Below are 23868 nucleotides of genomic sequence, written 5' to 3' on the forward strand. Positions count from 1 at the left end.
TGTCTTGAAGACATGTACGAATAATAACGACAAGCATGTGGGCGTGTTTTCAGTATAAAACTGTTGGACCAGTCAGGCTTCCTACGCATGTCCATTTTGTACATCCTTGCCCAACAAGATGGACATCACATAAAATATCATTATTAAAGCTACATTAACCACATCACATTAACCAGATCAATTACTGCAAAGGCTTTAGCTGTATATATATGTATACATTCTAATCACTGTTGTCTTTTATGACTCACTTTTCTTGGTAGTGTAGTATTTCACATTAGAAAGCATGATATTACTTTAAACGACATAGTACGCCAGATTAATTATTCATAACAATCCATGAAGCAGGTCTGTGCTGTAGAAATTAATGCTGTTATGGAGTGATTTGATTTGTTAGGAGCATGAAGGTCTCTGTGAAAGCTTCTCTGTGCAGACACAATCAAGTCACAAATGGAGCAAATGCAGTATGTGCTCCCTAGCAATGCATTTTAATGACGACGTGGTCTTTGTGATTGCCTGCAGGGCTGCTTTAAATAAATGAATGCACCTTTTTTGTGTCTTGGCTCTTTTAGATATCAACGAATGCGAAAGAAACCCGTGCAAGAATGGAGGCGTTTGCACAGATCTGGTTGCCAACTACTCGTGCGAATGCCCGGGGGAGTACATGGGGAGGAACTGTCAATACAGTAAGTGCTTTTGTTTCTTTTTTATGTTTTTTCTTTGAGCTCACTTTCATAACTATCCATTGATTTTCCACCGTACACCTGATTCCAGTTAATGGTACAATGGGCGGTATTAGCCGAGCAATATCATCCATCAAATTCATATTGATGTTAATTCCCATGGAGAACATCAGAGCACGCCTGGATGGTTAGTCTGAAGAGTTAGTTTAATGACGCCATTAAAGGGGACATGTTAAACTTTTTCTTATTTTCTGCAATTTTGCCAAATAAATCTAGCAATCCAAATCAATAGGTCCCTCAACTCCTTTGTGTGTTTGATTAGACCTTTAATTCCACAACACATTGATGTCATAATGTAACATCTTCTAATTTACCGCCCTACATGCTCAGATAGACACACCTACTACCTTTACATGCACTCAGTACTGCAACGTTTTGTCCTTATGGCGATGAAAAATCCACTACTGCCAATTTACTGCCTTAATTGCAGTACAATCAGTTTTAATGTGCATGTACGTAAATGTACTGACACATGAAGTATGAGTGTAGTGAGTAAGTGTTTCACACTATGGCTGTTTCTAACTCGAGGCTGATCAGAATCAAGTGGTGAACTTTATACCACTACAAAGGTCTCAAAATAGAACCTTGAATGAAATTAAGAACATGGGAATTGGTCAATAATATCCCCTTTAAGGTTTTAATTGTGTTGCTTACATTTTAGAAAATACCTCTCCCGGCATTATTCACCGGCCATGAAAGGGGATCATATATTTTACATTCCACAAAGAGTATAATTTATCTCATCTTGATCCCTGCAATCAAGATTTCTTAGTACCTTACATACTGCCAGCTTATTTCAATGACGAGAGGTTGGAGGAGTGTGAGAATCACCGTGTGAGAGTCACTGTGCGCTCACCACTCGTCATTGCAGGAAGATTTTTAATGATTCTATTAACTTGACAGTGTCCGCAGTGAAGGGAAGTGGGTGCTTCGATTTAAGAAGGAAAAACACTGAGAGGAAAGTGCGCCTGGGTTCATATGATACGTGCAGCCTCAGCCGGAAGAAGAGCAGAGCGAGATGATTTTCTCTGTGTGTGTCTGACAGTGTGTCTTTTAACACAGTGTGAGGTTGAGTTTGAAAGCTGCACACTTTTTTCTGTGCATACAGTGTTTAACTCATCTTCAGAAGGTTCAGAGTTCTTTTTGATAAAAATAGAAGATGTCTGTGTGGAATGTTTATTACATAATTGTCCCCCTGACTTCATCTGCAGATACATGCTGATGCTTCCCCTGTCTTACATTGGAAAGCACAGATTCCAGTGAAAGTTCATCCACAATCTCCACTCCAACACATTTTCATGTCTTGTAAGAGAACATGTAAATGTATGTTTTCTTTTCAACTTTAAGTCCTCAGATGAACCTCACATTCACTCTATGATTGCTCCATCTGACTTTGACTTTAAAATGCACTGAGATGTTATGATGATGTGATGAGAGACAGAGGTTTTACATTTTTAGTAGCCAATGTTGAAAAGCTGTAGTTTCAAGTTATACTAAATCTGAAATATGAGAATCATCAGATACAAAAAGATTTGATCCAATATTTCTAATTTACACAATTAAGCCTGAGGGAACAGGAGTACAAACGTACAATTTATATTTGTGTCTATACCACAAACTTCATAAACTAAAGACATTTCCTGTACGTGATTTTGTGCAAGATGTGTTTGACTTGGATGTCCGAGTTGCAGTAAATCCTGAACTGAGACTCCACCACAGATTCATTAAACAATGACATTTTGTAAACCATTAACTTGTGAAGCAGTAAAGGAAATGGATGGAAGGCTGCATGCAGCCATTTGGCCAGTGAGGCAACTTGCCAAAATCATACTGTTGAGAAATGGCAGCGCTAATGAAGTCTGTTCAGAAGAGGAGGCAGCACACTGGAAGTGAGCGGTCCCACTTTGAATTGACTTTGTATTCTAAAGAATAAGCCCAGCGGTTTTATAGTTGGCTACCTGGCATTCTGCTGCATTGGTTTCAGCTTGAACCATTGTTTGCTCAAAATGAAAAGTAAATGCCAGAGACACAGTGACAACAACAGAATCTGGGCAAACAGGAAGTAGTGAATTGAGTGACTTCTTTTTCTCCTCTTCATCTTCCCCACTGCTGTGTCTGCCAGTATGTGAAATAAATGTATTTAAGATGAGAGGGCACTTCACTGGTCTCTTACTAAACGATTTCTCACTGTTGAATAAATATATGCAGGATTTTGGTGAGGGGGTGCTGTTGATAAATGGCTCTGGCCACCATTCCTCACCATTGTGTGGGGAATGACTTACTTTTTAAAAAAACATAAAGAGATCATCAAAGAACTATTGGATGATAGGAAATTAAGGAGTAAATGTCGTAACGGCTCACATTGTGTGCTTTTGCTCTACTGTTTAAGAATTAGCAGAACATCTTCAGTCTATTTGCTATTTTTTTTAAGAAATGGACAATTAATAACATTTCCCTATATTCTTGCTCCTTTTTGGCCAAAAGATGTGTAAAAATGGGAGAGGCTAGCTGTATCTTTGTGTAAATGTTTTTGGATAACACAGTGGTAATGAGCAAATTAAACTACGGATGAAAGAAAGTGTTATTGGCTCGTGCACGGGGAAGAAGAAGGTAAGGAAATGTGTTGCTGTTTGAGATGTTGCTTTTGTAAACCGACTGGAAAGCAAAAGGCAGATTGAAATTAGTCACAACAGAAGAAGGGAGAGGCAGAGACGGACTGATTAGGTGGGCGGTGATTGAAAAAAGCAAAGCAGTTCTCTTGCTGATTGAACATATGCTAAGCTCCATTATTTTGTTAATGATGCTTATTTACATTTTTCCTGTGAATTCGATATTTGTGCTACATCCATTAGTTCAGCCTGTGATTTCCCAAGTAATAAATGAGCAAAAACATCATTCAGAATGATAGAAATGACAGCGACAACAAATAAAGTGGATGAGTGCAGATGTGCTCCATTAGAAAGCAGAAAATTAAAAAAGTTAAACTTCTGAAGTCATTTTAATCGCCGTCAGGATTGGGTCCGGACCAAATCAGTCAATGGGCGACCACGGCCTGCTTACACTCGCGCCACTGATCGACTCACTTACTGTACTGTCAATGCTATGGAAACGTTTGTTGATAATGTGTATATAGGCTCATAAATATGATTAGTATCTAACCAAGTTGGCGATTTGTAGCCTGGATACTCACTCAAAATGAATATATTGTCGATGTACATAACTGTTAAATCAACGAGACAATAGCAAAGCAATGATGCACACATCGTAGCTCCATTTTGGCTTTGTGATTTTGTCCGCCCGAAGAAGGAAACTTTTTCCAAGTAAGGGGGTCACTTCCTGCTCAAATCTGACCAATCATAAAACAGTTTGCAAGCGCAAGGCTTTTGTTTACAAATGATGGATTGCTGTTAAATGTTCATGTGAAAAGACAAATCCAATCAAGGATAGTTTTAAACATTATCCCACGAATTGTAAAAAAAGCAAACGAACCTCAGGTCTGAATACAGTGCCTGATCCATTGAAAGGTTCCAGCTGGAGAGAAGGTGCTGAAAAAGATTCTGGAACATTTTTGTTTACCAGAAATGAGCACTATTGATGGCCTGGATGACATGAGAGCAAGAAGCAGAAGCATCATCTGTCACTTGTTAAATGCATTGCAATTGCACATTTTTAAATGCAGGCATGCATATGACAGCTCATGGACACGCGTGGAAACATATATACAGCACATGCAGGCGCACACATACACAGAAATGTGTGTGACATCAGGTCTCACTTTTCATGCGTAGCGTTTTGTGTCGTTTCTTTCTCCCCCTCATCTGCTCTTCAGCCACATGCTCATTAGTATTGGTGTAGTGGCATTAATTTCACCGGGCTCTAATTTGTTTAGGTCTGCTGGTAGGGTTTGTGGGAGATGGATTCAGCTGTCACATCACGGTAGTGCTGGTGTTAGTGATGTGCGCTGTCGCCGGGCTGATGTATACTCAGGGGCCAGCAGGCCAAGGCCCGGGGGCCAGCTCTGCCTCTGCCGCTCTGACGGACGACTGGCAGGCAGCTCGTTAAGAGTCGCACATCATCGCCGCAAGGTGAGAAAGACCACAGCTTTGCAACTGTGTCCTGCCTCAACACCCACACAGAATATCTTACAAGGGAGTTGGCGTGGGGTAATGATACAACATCTACACACAAATATGCCCTTCTGCAGGAGGGTTGCTGGTCATTTTGCAGTGCAATGTAGCCACATCTCACTAAACATGGAGTTGTGGCACATAAGCAGGAAAATAGAGCCTGTGTGTGTCAAGGAGCTGGGGTGCGAGGTGCGAGGTGCTATTTCAGGGCTGTATTGACATTACATATTTGAACAACAGATCACTACTCAGAAGTTATTGTTTGTTGTTGATGTGTGTGCATTACATTTTTGATAGTAGTCAGCTGAATGTACAGCAGTGTGAACAGCACATGGCACTGCCACACTCTATTTCTCAGCACTGCATTAGGGGAATATGAGATTTTGTTCCATCTGTTACACTGTGGGTCAGCTTGAATTATGGTTATACTATAGATGGATGGCTATTAAAATTAACGCATTGAAATTTAGGTTTTAAAGTCCACCTTTACCCCAAAGACATCATTACTTCTGATATGATTAACTACTTGGATTGTAAACCTGCATTTTTTATCAGTTACCTTATCAGATAACAAGCAGCAAAATTTAAATACTGAGCTGTCGTTAGAGAGGAGAAAGTCACTGAATGCACCAGTATGTCCCACACAGTGGTGGTTTGGCTTCAGACGGTCTCTGCCCACTCCTGTCCTCTGATTAGAAAGCTCCTCCATGCGCGCAAGCCTTTGAACTAAAGTGACAGCAAACAGGTTTAGCAGCCTCAAAAGCTTGTTATCCTCTATCGCTCATGTTCAGAGGCAGGAATAAAGTTCATCGCTCAGATATGAGGAAAATCAGACATCTCTTTTGGCTCCACCAGCCACCTACACAGTCCCCTTATCACTGTGGAAGAGCTGAGTCATACAATAGGAAGACCCTGTGAAGCCAGAGTGATTTACCATGGCTGAATATATAAAAACATCTCTGTCAGTGGAAACACACACACACACACACACACACACACACACACTTTGCTCTCTTCCAGCCTCCTGTGTGTATCCCCCTGGACTGTCCTCAGACATTACTCATCGTCTCCCCGCCTCCCTGTTGTTGAGGCCCTCTCCTTCTTAGCAGCTGGATGTGTTTGGTGCTAAGTCTCGCTTTCATTGCTCCATTCCTCTCTGTCTCTTGGCTTTCGTCTGCGCCCTGTGTTCTCGCAGCTCTCTGTGCGGCCACTTTCGTTGTTTGTGTCTGTTTGTTCCAAATATACAGTAAAAGATCTGTGTGTGTGTGTGGGTGGGTTTGAATTGCTTAGCAAACTGCTTAGACGGTGAGGGCGGTATCTCATCCTTTGGGTGACCGTTGCCCCAGGCGTCCCCTGAAGGCTGATGCCCATGGACACTCACAGTGCAGCCAGCAGGAGGAAACGCTGCCGTTGGCTCACGTCTTGATTTGACTGGCTCTCTTGATTTTTACCTCTCTCTTTGGGGACACAGCCACACTCCCCCTGCTCTCTCATCAGGTGTGTGGTTTTTTTACACTCCTACAGCTGTTTGTTCACATGCAGTGAGCAGAAACAGCACCTAGGGAAGTATTTGTGTCCCTGCCTGCCACACCTCAGCCCGTTCTTCACGACCCCCTCCCACCATAGAATGCCCCTTGGTAATTGGTGTATTAATGTGCTCACAGGATTTACCCAAATTAGATTCCAACAGCAGGAGGCGCCAGGGAGATCTGTTTTCTTTTTCACAGAGCACACAATTATTAGATTCTAAAGACTGTTTATCAGATTTAGCTGTTGTTGAGTGTTTGGAAGTAATCTGTAAATTGAGTTCAGTGACAGCAGCTTTGATATTTAGCAGTGAGACAACACCTTTGTCTATATTTGGCTCACAGATGGCACCTTTTCACACCAGTAATTGTGTTTTAGATATGTCCCCTACACTTAATTTACATGAAAACATAACTGTGATTCTCTATGGAAAGTAAAAGCTGAAAAGCAGAACAAATGCCACAAATGCACACACTGCTTCCTCTCACTGTCAGATGTGCTGCTTTATTGCTGTTGTATAATAACAAATGCAGTCGAACATAAATTTGATTTGAACACACTCGAGGTTCACGTTAAACCTCAGGACTTTCAACTTTGATAAAGAATTAAATGCCCCTGACTGCAGCTTCAGGTAATTTCCCCCATGTAACATTCACAGCTTTGCCACAAGTGAAGATTTAAAAAACACACAGCAAACAATAAGTTACATATTTTTAAACACAATAAACCTTTAGCAATTTTGCGCACTTGAGTATATAATTAATGCTCAGTCTGTAAATGTATGTCCATGCTGCTGTTGTGAATATATTGAATTATGTAATTAAAACAGAGGCATTGTGTTTTTGTTTATAATGTATCATTTTCATCACACGTCACGTTTTCAAAGTTAGACAGTAAAGAAAGCCAAGAAAAAACTTAAATATACCCTTATTTTAATTGCTGTCTGATCTCAAAATAGCCACTAACTGAATTAGAAGGAATTCCAGTTAAGCAGCTGTGGAAAGCAACAGTGGATAATTGAAACTGTTTATAGACACACATGTGAAATTGACATACATAGATAATCAACACCGGTGCTGTCAAGAAAACCATCCAAATCCTCCTTTACTACGCTTATGTGCTGTATAATTAAATTTAACATTTGCAATGAAAATGAGAAGTGAGTGGGCGGTGGTTGCAAAGTCCCATCCGTAGAGGTAATCACATATGCTGAAAATTATGCCCAATTACCAAAGATATCTTAGATCCTTGACTTGAAGCATAAATTGAACATTAAACATCTGCCATACCTCGAGCACAGTTGCGATGCTGTTTTACTTTCTCCTCGTGTTCATCAGATCACCTCAGCATTTAAAGCCACATCTTAGTGAAGAAATTGTTAATGACACCTTTAAGAATCATATTGGATGTGGAGCTGATTGCCTTCGACTTACTCAAGGCTGTAAAAGAAATATATTATGTCACATTTAAATATCTTATGGTGGAGAAGTGCTACAGCTGTTTGGATCAACAGTTCAAACCAAGTTCAACCGCTGATGTTATTTTCTCGCAACACCTGGAATATCAATTAGGAAGCCTGAACGAAGGCTCGGTTATGTTATTTAATGCAGATTTGCATTCACGTCACACCCTGGTTGATTCTAACCTAAGCTGGTCTTTGGAGTCTTTGGAAAAGTCGTAGGATTGGGTCATGGGTTTTCTAGACGTGGGGAAGTTTTGCAAAATAATGACTATAAATGATTTCCAAATAATTTAAAGAAAAGTTTTTTGCCAACTAAGAAAACCCGACAGTGATGGTTTTTTGATATTCATGATTATTGGCATAGCAAACTAAGGTATCTGTCCGAAAATATGAATTATGGCTGAAAGAGTTGTCATGTTGATCTCACAAGTTTGTTATTCTTTTAGTTCCAGTCCACACTTCACAATGCCATAGTGTTTGTTAAGGCTGTTTTCTTATAACAGCATGAAAAAGTTGCAGCTTGCCAGTCTAACCAAGTATTGAAAGTTCTGGTAACTAGCAGAGAAGCAGTGGAAACTTTTCCCAGACTTTTCCTCAGAGTCATACATTCATATACAGTGGCCTGTGTTGTGCCTCTAACATATAATATTGCCTCCTTAAATCTCTGTTATTTATGATGTGTTTTCTATTATTATTGCATTTTCAAATTTACTTTTTATATCATGGCGACAAGAGGCAAGCGATAGATTTGCAGCCCAATGAATTCTCTGCCCTAATTAGGATTTCCATAATGCATTGTATGTTTTATGAAACTGTTCTTGCTGTGCGTGAACATGTCGTGCAGTATTAAGATGGAAAAACAAGCTGCTTAATAAAGAGAGGACAGCACTGGGGTCTGATAAAAGATTGGTGTCATGCCTCCTGACTTTATTATTGCAGCCTGCAGGATATTTAAAGCTTCTGCAAAGCTTGTTGCCTTCGGGGATGATGCTGTCGAGAAGTGTTTGTAGCCCCTTTGGAACTAGTCTGAGGGCTCTGTTAGTGATGGAAGAGATGAAGGAGCAACATGTCTCTCGCTCGGATGTGGATCGCATGGGAGGGAGAGAAAAGCTCCCTTGTTGACAGCTGTGTCTTACAAAAGTTCTTTGGCATAATGGAGAGTGTAAGAATTTGCTTTAATTGAATCAAAGGAGCCGACAGACATGTGTCAGGGTGATGGAAATCTATGACGGCCTCGAGGAAAAGGTTTCTATGGGAGATGGTAATGAATGTACAGTGTTGGACAGTGAAGGAAGAGGTGAGGTTTTAATGAGCCAGACTGCTCATGATGCAGCACAGGTGGAGGAGAGTGAGGATTGCATCTCTGAGACCAAGACAAACATGACATCAACTCTAATGAGGAGACACTGAATGGGGAAGTGAAACATGATGTGGAGGAAGAAATCTTTGACAATCCTAAAAAAATGGAAGCTTTTGTAGTTCATGTGAAAATGTGAATCCATTATCTGCAATTAGGCTGATCTGTCTCTCTCTCTCTGCTCTCAGGATGCTCTGGACCGCTGGGAATGGAGGGTGGCATCATCTCTAACCAACAGATAACTGCTTCGTCCACCCACCGAGCCCTATTTGGCTTGCAGAAGTGGTACCCGTACTTTTCCCGTCTCAACAAGAAGGGCCTGGTCAACGCCTGGACTGCTGCTGAAAATGACAGATGGCCATGGATCCAGGTAAGAGCGGACAGCAGACACTCAAAACCAGACCAGACCCTCACACAAAAACTAAGAGACGTGCATAACTTTTTTCAGAGAGATTATTTGGGTTTCCTTTTTTGACTTTAAATAAGTCCATAATATTTTTTTTGTTTGTTTTTTGTAAAGTTGTCCAACTTTAATTACTTTTCTGATGGCAGTGAGCAAACAAAAGAGTAGGTTGAAGGTAGAACAGATGGGAGATGTAGTCAAGTGTGAGGAAGTACTTCCACTTACCACCTGTCGTGTCTGACTTTGTAATAATAATCCACTAATAGTTACTTAACTGAGCCGTCACGTTCGGCTTTGTGAAGACGCTTGAAGGTTCATAAAGTCCCATCAGTCAGTTTTTATAGAGAAAACTGTTTGCTAAATTATTTAATAATGTCCCATTACATTACCTTCTGTAAGTCACACTATGCCTGCCTTTGGTTGCTTGTGATGAATGTTTGATGGCATTTATGGAAACGGACAGTGTTTCCTCGCTCATTAGTGAGGTACCAGGTGTGTAGGTGGGAAATATCAACTCTGTTACATTGTTCACTTAAACAGCCATAATACTGTTGGACTGAAACATTCTCTACATCAAATAACATTAATCACCACAATTTAAAGTAAACATCTATCTCTCTCTGATTATTTCCGTATATAAAGTCATTTTGTACCATATTTCCGTTACATCGCCCCACATTACTCAAATCAAATTCAACTCAACTGTCACTTCTACAATGAGCTTTAGACATACAGAAGAGTCAAATATAATTCCTCCTGGACCACGGTGCAACATATGGGACAGACAGAACATAAACTGCAATCACCTATTTTACTACTATACAAAACTACCACTACCACTACAGACTGTTTGTCACCTACGATGCTGTAGAGCTTCGTTGTGCTCTGTTTAATGTCCAGTTTGGAAGTGAGGGAGACACAGGTGATCTTTCATCATTCATCACATTCCACACCAGTAATGCGTCATAAAGAGCTTCATTAAAGTTCCTGCTCTCTGTGTATTCCTTCACATCCCACCCGGCTCCGGTGCCTTTCATCCTAAATTATCCTGTCTAGCCCCACTACCATCACTTTTACTCTTGGGTCCATTTCATTTCCCATGTTGAATACTGCAGAGAATAATCTTGTCTAATCTACCCAAAGACCCTAAGTGGGTCTCAGTACAACAGGCAGCACGTGTTGAACGTTGAAGTCACAATGGCCTGCATTGAGCTTCCTCACCTGTGCTGATCTGGCTACGAATGACAGAAAATAAATGAAAAATGGATAATAGTCATCATCACCCTGTGCTAGAGCCTACATGCTGTAGCATATTAAATGATTGTCAAATGATGTACAACAGCATATGTTGTAGAAATTCTGTGGTATTTTCAACATCAACATTTTGTCTATTTCTTGAAACTCAATATGAAAGACACATATTGAGGCATGAAAATCCTATGATGGACTATCAACACATGTGTTTTAGTTTCTGTTCAGCTATTGATCCTGGTACAAAAGACTACAAACACTCTGCTATCACCAGTGTGTAGCTAAGATGATGCTGATTCTGCAGTATGAAACAGTTTTGACATAATATCTGCAACGCCACTGTGCAATCAATTAGCATCATAATTATTATGTTTTCGTATTCAAAGATAATGATAGTAAAAAGCAATTCAGAGTAATGTTGGTGGAGCCATGCACTCTCAGGCTGCCCTCTAGTTATTAATCAATCAATAATTTAGTTAAAATACTCTGACCCATATCATTGTATTGCTCACTGACCTTGAGTAGAACTTGTAGTATTTGAATGGTGGCAGCAGTGCTGACATAACCCTTTTAAAGTTTCCCGTTATCAAGTACATGATACAAAAACAGCGAACCGTGAACAAAATATAATGGAAAAAAACTCTACACAGTGGCAGCCAGGTGGAAATGTACCAAACACCTACGGAATGAAACGTGTAGGGGCAAAAATGAAAAGGGTTTGTATGAAAAGGAGAGAAAGAGGGCGCAAGACAGTCAAACATGTGTGAGAGAACATACTAGCTGGCTAATAGGCAGCGTACAGTACGGATATAAAACATTCCGGCAGCTTGTTTGACTTTAATGATGCCACGTGGGATGTTGTATCGGATGCTGAGGGCGCTGTGTGTTCCTACAGAGAGTCGGGATAATTGGGACGTGACTACAGAGGTGTACGGTCGGTGTTTTGGGATTACGTTAAGGAGTTGCTGATGCACTTTTGTCGTGCGAGATCTGTCTCATGAAACAAGTTTACACCGACGGATGACAACCCCGGTCCTGATGACACACATGGCGCCAGATTTGGTTGGCTGCGTGTGAGCTTTTCTCTGGTGCGGCGTGTATCTTTGACAGCTTCCTCAATCTAAATGTAAACCACAACAAATAAATCAAACAGCACAACAAAGCCTGAATAATACATCACAGAATGACTTTATACAACAAGCACCGACGCATATCTAAGTGTGTGTATGTGTGTTTCTCGGGTTCATGTGTGTATGTGTGTTTCTTTTGTGTATGCTTGTTTGTTTATTTCTCCCCCTATGTGTTTCTGTGTTTGCGAGTCGTGTCCATGCGAGCTTCCTGCTGTTCACACATCCACGTAGAGCAAGAATATCAGTTTTCCTCAGCCCTGCCACAGCTAGCTCACACATAAAATTGCATTTGAGCACTCTAGGGAAATATGCAGCCAGCCTGACCAATAACAGCAAAATATGGCTCCAGCAGTCTGGGCTGGAAGAATGGAACAATCTGAACCACTTGTAAGGCGAGGAGGGCCTGTACACAATTTAATTGCCACTAAACAGTTAATCAATTTATATGCAGATCTCTGATGCTCGTCCATCAAGCTTTTATCATCAGTCAATGCCGGCATGTGTTAATATACAGAACCCTGCTTGAACTTGAATAGAATTGCGGCGGTTCTGTGTCAGTCTGAGCTTTTCATTCCATTAACTTCAGGGCTTTAATCCCTCTCCTATGTAGTGGATGGAACACAGAAAAATGATTTTCTCTTACTTTTCATCTTAACCATGACATACAAAATGAGTACAGTAATTTCACTTGATGCATTTAAAGAAAGCATCTGTGTGTGTGAGGGGAAAACGCACTCAGAGGTCTGGAGGTTAAATGTACAGTAAAATACATTAATGCATATGATTTTAAGTATGCATCAAGGATAGCAAAAGAAAGTCTAGAAAAATAATATTCAATGGTAATCCATAAAGATAGGAGGGGTCAAGGCAGGCAACGGTGCAATATATATGCATACACCACATGACCATGAGCAAAAGGGAAAATGCTCAATGTGACCTACAACAGTTACATTCACTGCTAAAGCAAAACCATTAAGCATGTCAAATCAGCACACATACAAATCCATAACATTCAGTAAGTCTGCATAAAAACTGCTTAGGTCCTATAGTGTGCCTGTATTGTGTATGCATCTGTGAGGGAGCGCACGTATCACAAACAAGTGCATGAAGCTCTTTAATAGTTTCAAGGACACAGGGCAGTAATTCCCCCAGCAATTTCCATTCCAGTGTGTAGTCATCACAGTGTATCAATCCACTTATGCACTCTTGATCCAAAGTGTGTGTGTGTGTGTGTGTGTGTGTGGGGGGGTGTGTGTGTGTGTGTGTGTGTTGCGTTGTCCTCAAAGCACCTCATTTTACATTTACTCATCTCACTGGTTTTGGGTTGATTGGACTTAGTAATAGTGGCCTTAACATTAGAAACAGCTTAAGGTGAGCCAGTCAGCATTTAAAGAAAGCATTTATACACTGTGTGTGTGGGTATGCTGTATTGTTTGACACAGGGCTCTTAATCATGGCGCAAGTTACCGTTTGGGAAGTTCTGATCCCGTATGATGTGACCGATTTAGTATTCTTGTGACCAAAGAAAAAATTCTGAAATTTAGGACCAAAAGTATCTCCTTTTGACTGCTGCTACGATCCAGGTTGATACTATAAACCAGTGGAGATGGATGACAAGTTGATGATGATGATTTCTGCCCACACAGATATTCCTCCTACACAGTGTGACATGAATTGAAACGATAAGATTGCTATTGTCAGGATAGGCACACCACTGGACAGTCTGAGCGCTTGGTGAATAAAAATCTCCTGACTGGCATTATAACCCTTGTTTTGGATACAAACTGTTTTTAAAACAATCCATCCCTTTGCTTGCTAAACATTTGCCTTTGTTCACCAGTCGCTCTTTTACTTGTGCTGTCTGCTGTTTAATTCTGGGCAATTTGTGTGGGAGCAGCCACCCACGCTTTTGTATAAGCCTGTATTGTTTTGGTGGTTTTTGTCCAGATAACCAGAAAATTGGCTGAAAGCAACAAGCAACAAAAAGCTGCAGCAATTATTGTCGATTCTCAATGCAAGAAGGACATTTTAATATTGATGTATAGCTTAATGGAAAGCTGGGGTTGCAGCACTGAACAATGGATTGGAAATGAAGACAAAGAAACTGGTGTCACAACAACCCGACTTCATCTGAAATTCAAAATTGATCCTCTCTTATTCTCAGGGTATATTATGATTTACTTGACATGTGATGTCTTTTGCATTGGCACCAGCAGGATGCTTTATGCTATATGATTTAATATGTATTCTGTATATACGGCATGTATTCTGTCCAAATATGCTCTAATATCTTGGCCTACGCTAAGAGCTGTAAGAGACCACTTAATCCGCTTCAAAATGGAAGAGGGGGACACCATGCAGACTAAGCTTGCAATTTTCTCTTTGTGACAGGATGCAAGAAAAGAGCTTATCATCTCTTTATTCAAAATAAACAATAGTGATGCCAACATGGGCTGATGACTACTGATTGTTTCAACCATTGTCTGATTCTGATCATTTGTGTTTAGTGTACCAGGATAAATTCAGCGTTCCTGCACAGAGCGCCCCCTATGGTTGGCGCCTCCATCTAAATCCACACACAACAAACAAATCAACAGATCAATAAAATCATTTGCTCGCTAACACAGCCAAGCCCAGACCTTAAGAACTCAGCACAAGGCTATCAACACATGTCGTGGCTGTTTTGTATTTAATAAAAGTCTGTACCTCTTCTGTGTAGCGTCAGCCTCAGGGCACGGCCACAGCACGGCCCCCCCACAAACAACAAGTAGGCATTTACATTTTGACATGGAGTTTTAACATATTCTCAGCTAGAACACTGCTATGACTCTCTCCCACCTACACTGATCAATGTTGGTTTCATCCAATATAAGAGCTTCTAAGCTTTCCAACACACTCATCAATGCTCCAATTAGTTTGGTCGAGTTTGATGCTCAGCAGATATGACATAACTACTGACCACTGCAGTGAATCACCTTGTAGTAATAGAATGTTTTAAAATACTAAACTGTACCAAAACTGATGTGTAAAGACATTAGTTTTGGTACAGATTTGAACAGGAGGGGTTGGAGCACACACCTATCCACTACAGAGAGTTTTATCACTCATGTGGAAAGTTATACCTGTAAAAGATTAAAGCTATCATGTTGCTCTATTGCAGTGGTTCCCAAAGTGGGGCGGCGCGAAATAAAAAGTTTGGAAACCACTGCTCTAATGGAACATGTTGATTATTAGTTGGTTCATTTAAAATAATGCATTTTCTTTTTGCTAACATTTTATGAGCCATTTGATGTGAATGCTGATAGGGACGTTGTCTCATCATAACAATGTGCTGATGGCGCTTGTAAAAGGTATGATCCCACATGACATTTAAGTAGGTTTTAAGTACATATAATAGTCACAGTGACAGAAACATTCCCCTTATTTGCATGGTCTCCCTGTAGTTCAGGTCTTAGCAAGTGTCTATTCTATTTTCTTCTTTCCTTTTATTTCCATTACTTCCCATTAACTTCCATTATGACGGTTCTGCCATTCATTTGGGTTGCATCTCTCATTTACATTGACGATTATGTCTGCACACAATCAGTATAATCAGAGCCTTTTCTACCTTTAGAATGAGTCATTTGCAGCAATTTAGTTTTGAACTGTGGGGAAAATGACCTTCATTTGCCTGTCTAGATAATCCATCACAGCACACAGAAAAAATCATAATTTGGTTTTGTCAGAGTTAATGTGCCATTATTTCATTGTGCTCAGGTTTAGTGTTTTTTATATTGGCATGCATCCTAAATGACACTTTCACTATTGTCAGTCAACTGACACCCACTGGAGGAAATGAAAAGGGGAAAATAATTAGATCCATTTTCTATTTGGAGCTTCTTTGTTCACTTGACAAATTATTTCAGATCAGTCTTGACACTGCAAAGTTTGGAATTCAAACATGACTATAAGTTTGTTCTTCTTTTAAAGAGTTGTGTCACTTATTTTCCGCCATAGCGCAGTAGACCAGATGTAACTCCATGTAAATGTACTGTACCTCTACAGCAAAATCAAGACCATTAATATGCGATACACTTAATACTTCCCATTAAACGCTGACAATTGTAAAAACACTTCAGATCTTTTCAAAGCAAGAAGATTTAAAAAAAATATTTGTTAGAAGGACAAAGACCTAAATGTGGCCCTATTTGAACTATTAGCACATAAAAACACATCTTTCTTGGTTATTCTTCATATTTGTGGTCGTTAAAGGTGGGATGTGAGAATGAGGCCCAAGGTAACACTAAGCATTTTCTCGGTGAATAGAGCACTCTTTGCTTCAAAGCAGCGCTATCATCTTTGTGTTTTAAACAATGAAATAGAACATTAGTATCTCACAGATTTACTTACCTACAGCATATCATTTTTTGTCATTTAAAGCATTTTACACCAACTGCCTCTCACAAACGTCTTGGTAAGACATAGGTCTTGTAGACAAAGTTCTACAGATGGGGGATAGTGCCTAACCTACATCACATCACTCAAACAACTTAATGTATCACAATTAGTCGTGAAGTGACGGAGGTGCATTCCTGAGTGGTCATTAAAGATGTAAAGGATCACCCCAATTACCCCGGCACTGGCCTTTTAGTGACAGTGTGTCTAATTAGTGAGAGAAGTATCTGTCTGTGTGGAGCAAATTGAGAGAAGAAATGCTGTGAATGGGAAAAGAGTGGGTCAGTGCAGCTCTAGAAGTTTAAGAGGGTCCTTATGTATAATTGAGTCAATACGATGGTCTAAGTATGTAGAAAAATAGGTTTAATTGAGTGTTTCTGGATGTAAATTAGAGGGTAAATTCACTCTGCAGCAGAATTATAATTTTCCTGTAGTGTTGTTGGTTTAGAATGCTGATCCATAAGAGACAATTCTCTGTAATATCCCCTGGAGACACAACTTAAACCTCTCTCATTATCAGAAAGACAAACTGAGTCTGTATGAACTTTTACAATCCGGTCTTCAACCGACCAATGCAGCGGTCAGAGTAAAAACTGTGAGCAAAGTTGGTGGAAAAAAAATCTAACTTGTTTTCTATTTTACTATGGATGTCCCTTATAGATTTGGCCATTTCAGGTTAACGGTCCTTTGCAATATACTCCGTCAGTACTGTATTACTGCTGCTCGTCTGTTCTTCAGCTATGGAACACTAAACAGCTGTGTTTTTATATTTGGACTGAGGGTGAGTGAGATGAGCCAAGGTGTTATTTCTTCAAAATCATGAAGCTTTGTGAGAACATTATGCCAAAGTGTTGAATAATGAATGCTATTAGTATTGTCTTTGTCAGAGATGTGTCAGAGTATAATGGTACTGTAAATTTCTCGTGTTATTCTGGGTTTTTGTTTTATTTTGTTAATATAAATACGAATTGTCAGAACAGACAGGATGTGTGTGATTGTGTTGGTGTGTGTGTGTTGCCCACCACTTAGCCAGTCCTGAGGCACCACAGGCCTCTTCATGTTCAATTGAAGTGAGCTGTTATCATGTGGAGCTTTTAAGAGCAATAACAAAATAACTCTTGATAATTCCCCTCTCATTCTGAAACAAGCACTCAAAGGACCACTAGTATCACACAGAGTCACATTTTACTCAACAAGCTACAGTGTGTGTTTTAAATAGAGCCTGTAGAGAAACATGGACATGATTGAAGACTGTTTTTGGAATTCAGACTCTCCAATTTGGGCTATTAGATACTAATCCATTTAGATTTTGGCCATTAAGATGTTTCTCAAAGGATCAGAGGGAGTTCAATTAGGTGTCAAACCCAAAATGTCTTCAGAAATATGAAATTTCTATCCTGATAACTGGGACAGTACTGTCTCAAAACAGTTTATCGGATCGATAATGCAACTGACCCACTATGGCACAGAAACGCTTTCAAAATGAGCAGATCAAATGCTACAACAAACAGCAGAAGTTCCAAGCTTAAACCTGCTGTGGTTCTGCTGTAAGGAACATGTAAGAACCAACTGTTTTTACACACCCCATGACAACACACTACACACACAAACTTTTGAACAAATAGCCATAAAAATGTTTGAACATGATATTTCACAACAGCAACCTAGTTAGCAACCTGGCCAAGCAGGTTCAGTAGCATTTAGTGTTGAAAGTACACAAATTTCACGTTTGTTTATTAAAGAAAGTGTGTTTTTACCAGTTTTGTGATCCAATACATGGAATCTCAATAGCAATTGTGAGCTTTGCTGTGTTTCTGTGATTAATTTGACAAGGCTTATAAGTATATATTTATTTACTATATTTAAAAAATAAAATAATACTAATAAATATTTATATTTAAATTGTTATTTTGCTCTATTTCTTTGATTTAGTCTTAAATGTATTTACTTCCGATGTCAATAATATCTTCATCTGATTGTTCTTAGTCTGAAACACCGATATCTAAAATCGGCCACAAAAATCTGGTACAGTTTGAATCAAAACCCACTGTGCCAGAATAGCAGCTTCAAAATAAATAAACTGGACCGCACCCTGAACGCAAACATTTTAAGGGTGGGAAATTGTTCAAAGCATTAGTGGCATAAACGAAAGGTAACAGGTGCATTTTAGCTGTAGTGGAAACAATTGTGTTCAGACTAAAAGTGCCCTATTATTGATAACCACGTCAAAGCTTAGGCCCATTTGAGGTGTGTAACACATCCACTCTGCTTAGATAATAACGATCCTGCTTTGCACGCACTATGCAGGATCTATGAAAGCATTCATCACATTCCTCTTCCTCACCACCCTATTCTCTCTTCGGCCTGTACATTGGCACCGTATTGGCACTCTGTGTGGGGTTGACAGACTGAATCTGGAGCACAGGGATTGATTAAATGTTCCATTTGATCCCAGACTTTCTGAATAAGATGGATGGGCCTGACAGAAAAGATACAAGGGGGTGAATTGATTCCCATGACTGGAATGCACACACTGTAGCCATTCAAACACACACGCACACACATATTGGCAGTCAAAGAAATAAGACTGTAATGTCATGATTTTTCCTTTTTACCCACAGATAAACCTGCTGAGGAGAATGAGGGTCACAGGCCTTATTACCCAGGGTGCAAAGCGAATCGGGAGCCCAGAGTACGTCAAGTCCTACAAAGTGGCCTACAGTGATGATGGGAAGACCTGGAGAACATACAAAGTCAAGGCCACAAACAGCGATATGGTGGGACAAACACACACACACACACACCTGCATTCACATCCTTTGTCATCTCTCTGTCCTTTCTCTTTAGTCTCAACTCTGTCAAACCCACCATTACACATGCCTACGCCCCGCCCCCCCCCTACACACTTGCGTGCACACACATGCCCGCTTAGCAACTCGAGCCTGTACGCCCAGTCAAGGGCAGGGTGGAGGACATGATGAGATGGCTTTTTAATTAGCTAGCACACACCGGGCCCATCTTGCTGCCCCTTACCCCCCTCCTCTTTTATGGCTTCTAGATTGAATTTTTATACTATTTGGGGATGAACGGCCACCAAATAGGCCACACAGTGTTCTATCATCCCTGACAGCAAACCACGGCTGTCCTCCATTCGGCCAAGCTCAGAATGACCCCGACCTCCAAACTTCTGCTCAAATTTATTACTCGGATCAATGAGTCTGGAGTCTGGACCTGACTATTTTATCTCTCTGTTCTCTCCTTCCTTGTCTCTTGTGGGAGTGTGTGTGTGTTTTTTTTCAGCATGTTAAGAGTACCCACAAGTCCTGACCCTTGACCCTTTTCTTATTTCCTTACATCATGGATGTGCTGCCATCCAGGGAGAGCTCCTGTCTCCTGTCACTCTCTTCCTCTCTCTGCTTCCCACACATACAGCAGGCAGATGATCACTCACTCAAATTACACACTCATATCAGCGACTATTTAATGTCATTTAGATAAAACTCTCCAGAAGGTATAGCTATATAATTGGAACACTAATTTAAAACACACCACTGTGCTTATAAATTATGGGCTCAAATGGTGCGAGAAATTGTCCATTTTTGCCTGTAATTCTAGCTCATTGACCTTGAATGACAGCAATTTGTTGAATACGGAGTACTCACTGGAGACAGCACCAGATAGACTGCTACAATAAATAGCAGTGCAACTTATCTGCTGCACCATCCTCCCCACTCTGATATACTGTTATTCCATCTCCTGCTGCAGATTTTCAGAGGAAATGTCGATAACAGCGCTCCATCGGCCAACTCCTTCACCCCTCCCATTGAAGCCCAGTATGTCCGTATTTACCCCCAAGTCTGCAGGAGGCACTGCACCTTACGCATGGAGCTTCTCGGGTGTGAGCTTACAGGTGAGTCAGTTTAAAATCACATTTGGTTGCATGACGAATGTCTGATTTTTGGGACATTGGCTGCCTTCAAATTATGAAGAGCATCCCGGGATAAATGGTGACTTAAGAGTGACTTTTACATTGCAGTTCATTACGACTTAATGTTGCAAGATTTGGATGCTGCAGGTGTAGTATTTCCAAATCTCAATCATTATGTTTACATTTCTTAAATTAAATCAATTTTATAGCCAATTAATGTATTGACTTTATTTCACCTGTAATGGTATGTTTAAGCATGTATTCTATTTTATCTAGATGATATTGTTTGTCATGTCTCGCTATAGGCAATTTAAGTTTAAAGTGGCAAATCTTCTGCTTTGTTTGTCTTTTAATTTACAACAATATCAGGTTATTTGGAAAGCCCAATATCACATGCAATGACTTAAAGGGCTTTACAGGCCCACAATAGCAAATGTTTCCATGCCTAGCTCAGAGCTCTCCAGGAAGAGAATGAGAAACTCCCAAAAACCTTCATGTATGAGCAAAAGAAAAAAAACATTGAGAGAGGCAAATCAAAGAGAGATTCCCTCTGAATCAACAGCCAGTTGTGCAATATGAACCACAGGTGGGAGAAATACAATAATACGGCAAAAGACGAATAACATGAGTCCTGAGAGAGAGAGAGAGAGAGAGAGAGAGAGAGAGAGAGAGAGAGAGAGAGAGAGAGAGAGAGAGAGAGAGGCACACGGTCTAAGTGCCTGAACACTCACAGTGTGGGGGCTCCACAGGGATGGTTAGTCCGAACACAAACTCATATAAGACAGTAGAATAGTCAAATAGGAGAGAATAGTAACAGAGAGAGGCTGCTGTGCCCCGACACATTCTCACCCCCAACCTGCTCAGTACCACAGTCCAGGCTTTGCACCCCACTGGATCTGTGGTGGAGGGTGGAGGACTCAGACAGTGCACTTCAGTTGCAGTCAAGAGACAAAGAAAAGTCAAAAGCATTTTTGAATTAGCCACCAGCATGTCTGAGGAGTATCAGAAATGGGGCGGCAGTGGCTCAGTCCATAGGGGATTCAGCTTGGGAACCGGAGGGTCGCCGCGTTGAGTCCCGTATGGACCAAGAAAGTGGACTGACAGCTGGAGAGTTGCCAGTTTGCCTCCAGGGCACTGCCGAGGTGCCCTTGAGCAAGGCACCAAACCCCTAACACTGCTCCACGGGCGCCGTATAATGGCTGCCCTGCACCCCCTCTGTGATGCATGTGTTTGTGTGTGTGTGATATGAGGGGGTGCAAGATAAATTTCAATTGCATGCGATTTGCTGTGAATTGCATGCAAAATGACGATTAATAAAGTATCTTAAATCTTAAATCTTAAATAGCAGAGGATGTGGGGTTTTTTTTACATTGAAGAAAACCTCTACATTTATCTTGAAAATGTCTTATGTGACATTGGTGAGGTTGTGGAAACAAAAGCATCTTACACCAACGTGGAACGAAATCGCATATTTTGAAGAGCTTAACATGGCTCTCTGAGTTGTGCAGTCGGTGAAGTAAAACCAATTATCCTTGTTTTGTTGATACAAGGGTGCTCTGAGCCACTCGGAATGAAGTCAGGCCATGTCCAGGACTACCAGGTCACAGCTTCCAGCATCTTCAGGACGCTCAACATGGATATGTTCACTTGGGAGCCTGGAAAGGCCCGACTGGACAAGCAGGGAAAGGTGAATGCTTGGACAGCTGGACACAGTGACCAGTCACAGTGGCTACAGGTAAGGTGATAAATACTTCATATATTGTAAGGAATAAATCACTGTCTTAGCAACAAAACAACAACTTACAACAACAGAATATAAATCAACTTTAGAGTGAGAGAGGTGTTTATGCGGCTGATACCTCCTAGACATAGAAAGAGATGGTGTGTGCATTATAATGCATAGTGAGTGTTTCAGATGAATTTCACTTCACACTTGTTCACACACTTGTTATTATTCATTCATGTAGTGAAGTCAATTATTGCTTGTTTCATTTTCAAGATTTATTTGCTTTGAATTTCTGTTAGTCAGTTTTCTTTTCATTCTGACATTCTGTTGGAGGATTTATCTTTGGCCACAGCTCAGGGTTTTATCTCTATGAAACCAGCCAACCCATTTGTTTTCATTACAGTAACTGATGGCTGAAAATGCTCACTGAAAGGGACAAGGCTTGTCTCTGAGTGAACATTTACACCCCGACTTTCTGCTTAACAATATGTGAGATGGATAGAGGACGCGGGGGCATAAGATACATATCAATCAGATACACAAATGCCCGGCGTGCCCTCACGTACGGCCTCACATATTGGATTTTTTCCTTCTAAGATAAAAGCCAGTAAATACTTTCTGCTTTTAGACGGAGGATTTGTGTCTTTCTTCGGGCAGTAAAACAGAGCCCCATAAAAGGAATTGTGGTGAATTGAAGATCGAGGCGATTTCTTTGATTTCTCGGTCTTTTCCAGCTGCATTTAATCCGCCCATGCCGCCTCCGTAGCTGTGACACAGTTAAGGCTTGGTCGTCCCACCGGCTTGTCGGGCCCTTATTAGATTTGTTGTGTCTTGAGTCGCATGTGTTTTTTATTACAGTGAAAGGCTTTTCACCGAGGATGAGGGTATGCAGGGCTGATGAGACAGGTACTTAGACGGTGCCCCATACAGGTCTCTGAGCTCGCCTAAGCAAAATTGATCAGTGTGGGTAAAGGAAAACTTGCGGTCTCATATTACATGCTGTGCTGGCAGGAGAGGGGCGATGCTATACAGACGCAGTGAGAAAATCAATGGTTTCCATTGCCAAAGACCTTTTCTGCCACACAGGCGTATACTACATGGGGTTTGGGAAGTTGATAGTGTTCAGTGCTTTGCTGGTGTTCAGCATTAAAGTGTTGGAATTGACCAGTGCTTTACTAAACGTAATAAAAACTTCATTGCATTTGTTAAATCCCCACAATCAGTGTCTTCCTCAGACTGGTTGCCATGGGGAGTAATTGATTTGCAGTGGCATCACTGAATGACCGTACAGATGAATGGAATTAACCAGACTTAATGACAAATTAAGTATTCCTATTAATCAAGACAGCTGCTGTGCTGTGCGGAGGAGCAGCGTGAACCTTGCCGACATCAGAATGGATTTCTTGACCGGACCTGAGGTCACTGCCATAGCATACTATACAGTCATTACCTGGTTTTCAACATGTAAAATGCAAGTACAGTGCTTTATATACTCTATATAGTTTTATAGTATACTGTTATTGCAGTAGGTATGCAGTAAGTATACAGTATGCAATAATAGTGTCAAAAGCAAACTTCTTATTTAGCTCATAGTTCATGTTTAAACAATTACAAGTCAGGGAGATGTTATTGAAAATGTTGAAATTATTTAAAAGCAGTTGTTGAGCAGCACATTTTTAAGCAGAATAATTACTGCATTTTGTGAAAAAAAAAACAGTCAGGAAAAACACCGAAAGCTGCAGCTCTGTTGGGCTCGATCCAAACTAAGCCTATTTTTGCCCGG

The 23868-nt window shown here is 40.6% G+C and overlaps 1 protein-coding gene across 2 annotated transcripts in view; it reads left to right on the forward strand.

The window, feature by feature from the left end:
• Positions 1–23868, forward strand: part of edil3a (EGF-like repeats and discoidin I-like domains 3a) — a 99107-nt gene that overhangs the window by 55026 nt on the left and 20213 nt on the right. For both annotated transcript variants that reach the window (XM_076159906.1, XM_076159905.1), the window contains exons 4-8: positions 570–683; positions 9402–9583; positions 19053–19208; positions 20197–20341; positions 21910–22094. In XM_076159906.1, coding sequence (XP_076016021.1) covers positions 570–683; positions 9402–9583; positions 19053–19208; positions 20197–20341; positions 21910–22094 — 782 coding nt within the window. The remainder of the gene's footprint in view (positions 1–569; positions 684–9401; positions 9584–19052; positions 19209–20196; positions 20342–21909; positions 22095–23868) is intronic.

This window comes from Genypterus blacodes, unplaced genomic scaffold (assembly GCF_046128005.1).
Source record: "Genypterus blacodes isolate CSIRO-AG114 ecotype Tasmania unplaced genomic scaffold, CSIRO-AGI_Gbla_v1 ptg000099l_1, whole genome shotgun sequence".
Taxonomy (NCBI): domain Eukaryota; kingdom Metazoa; phylum Chordata; class Actinopteri; order Ophidiiformes; family Ophidiidae; genus Genypterus; species Genypterus blacodes.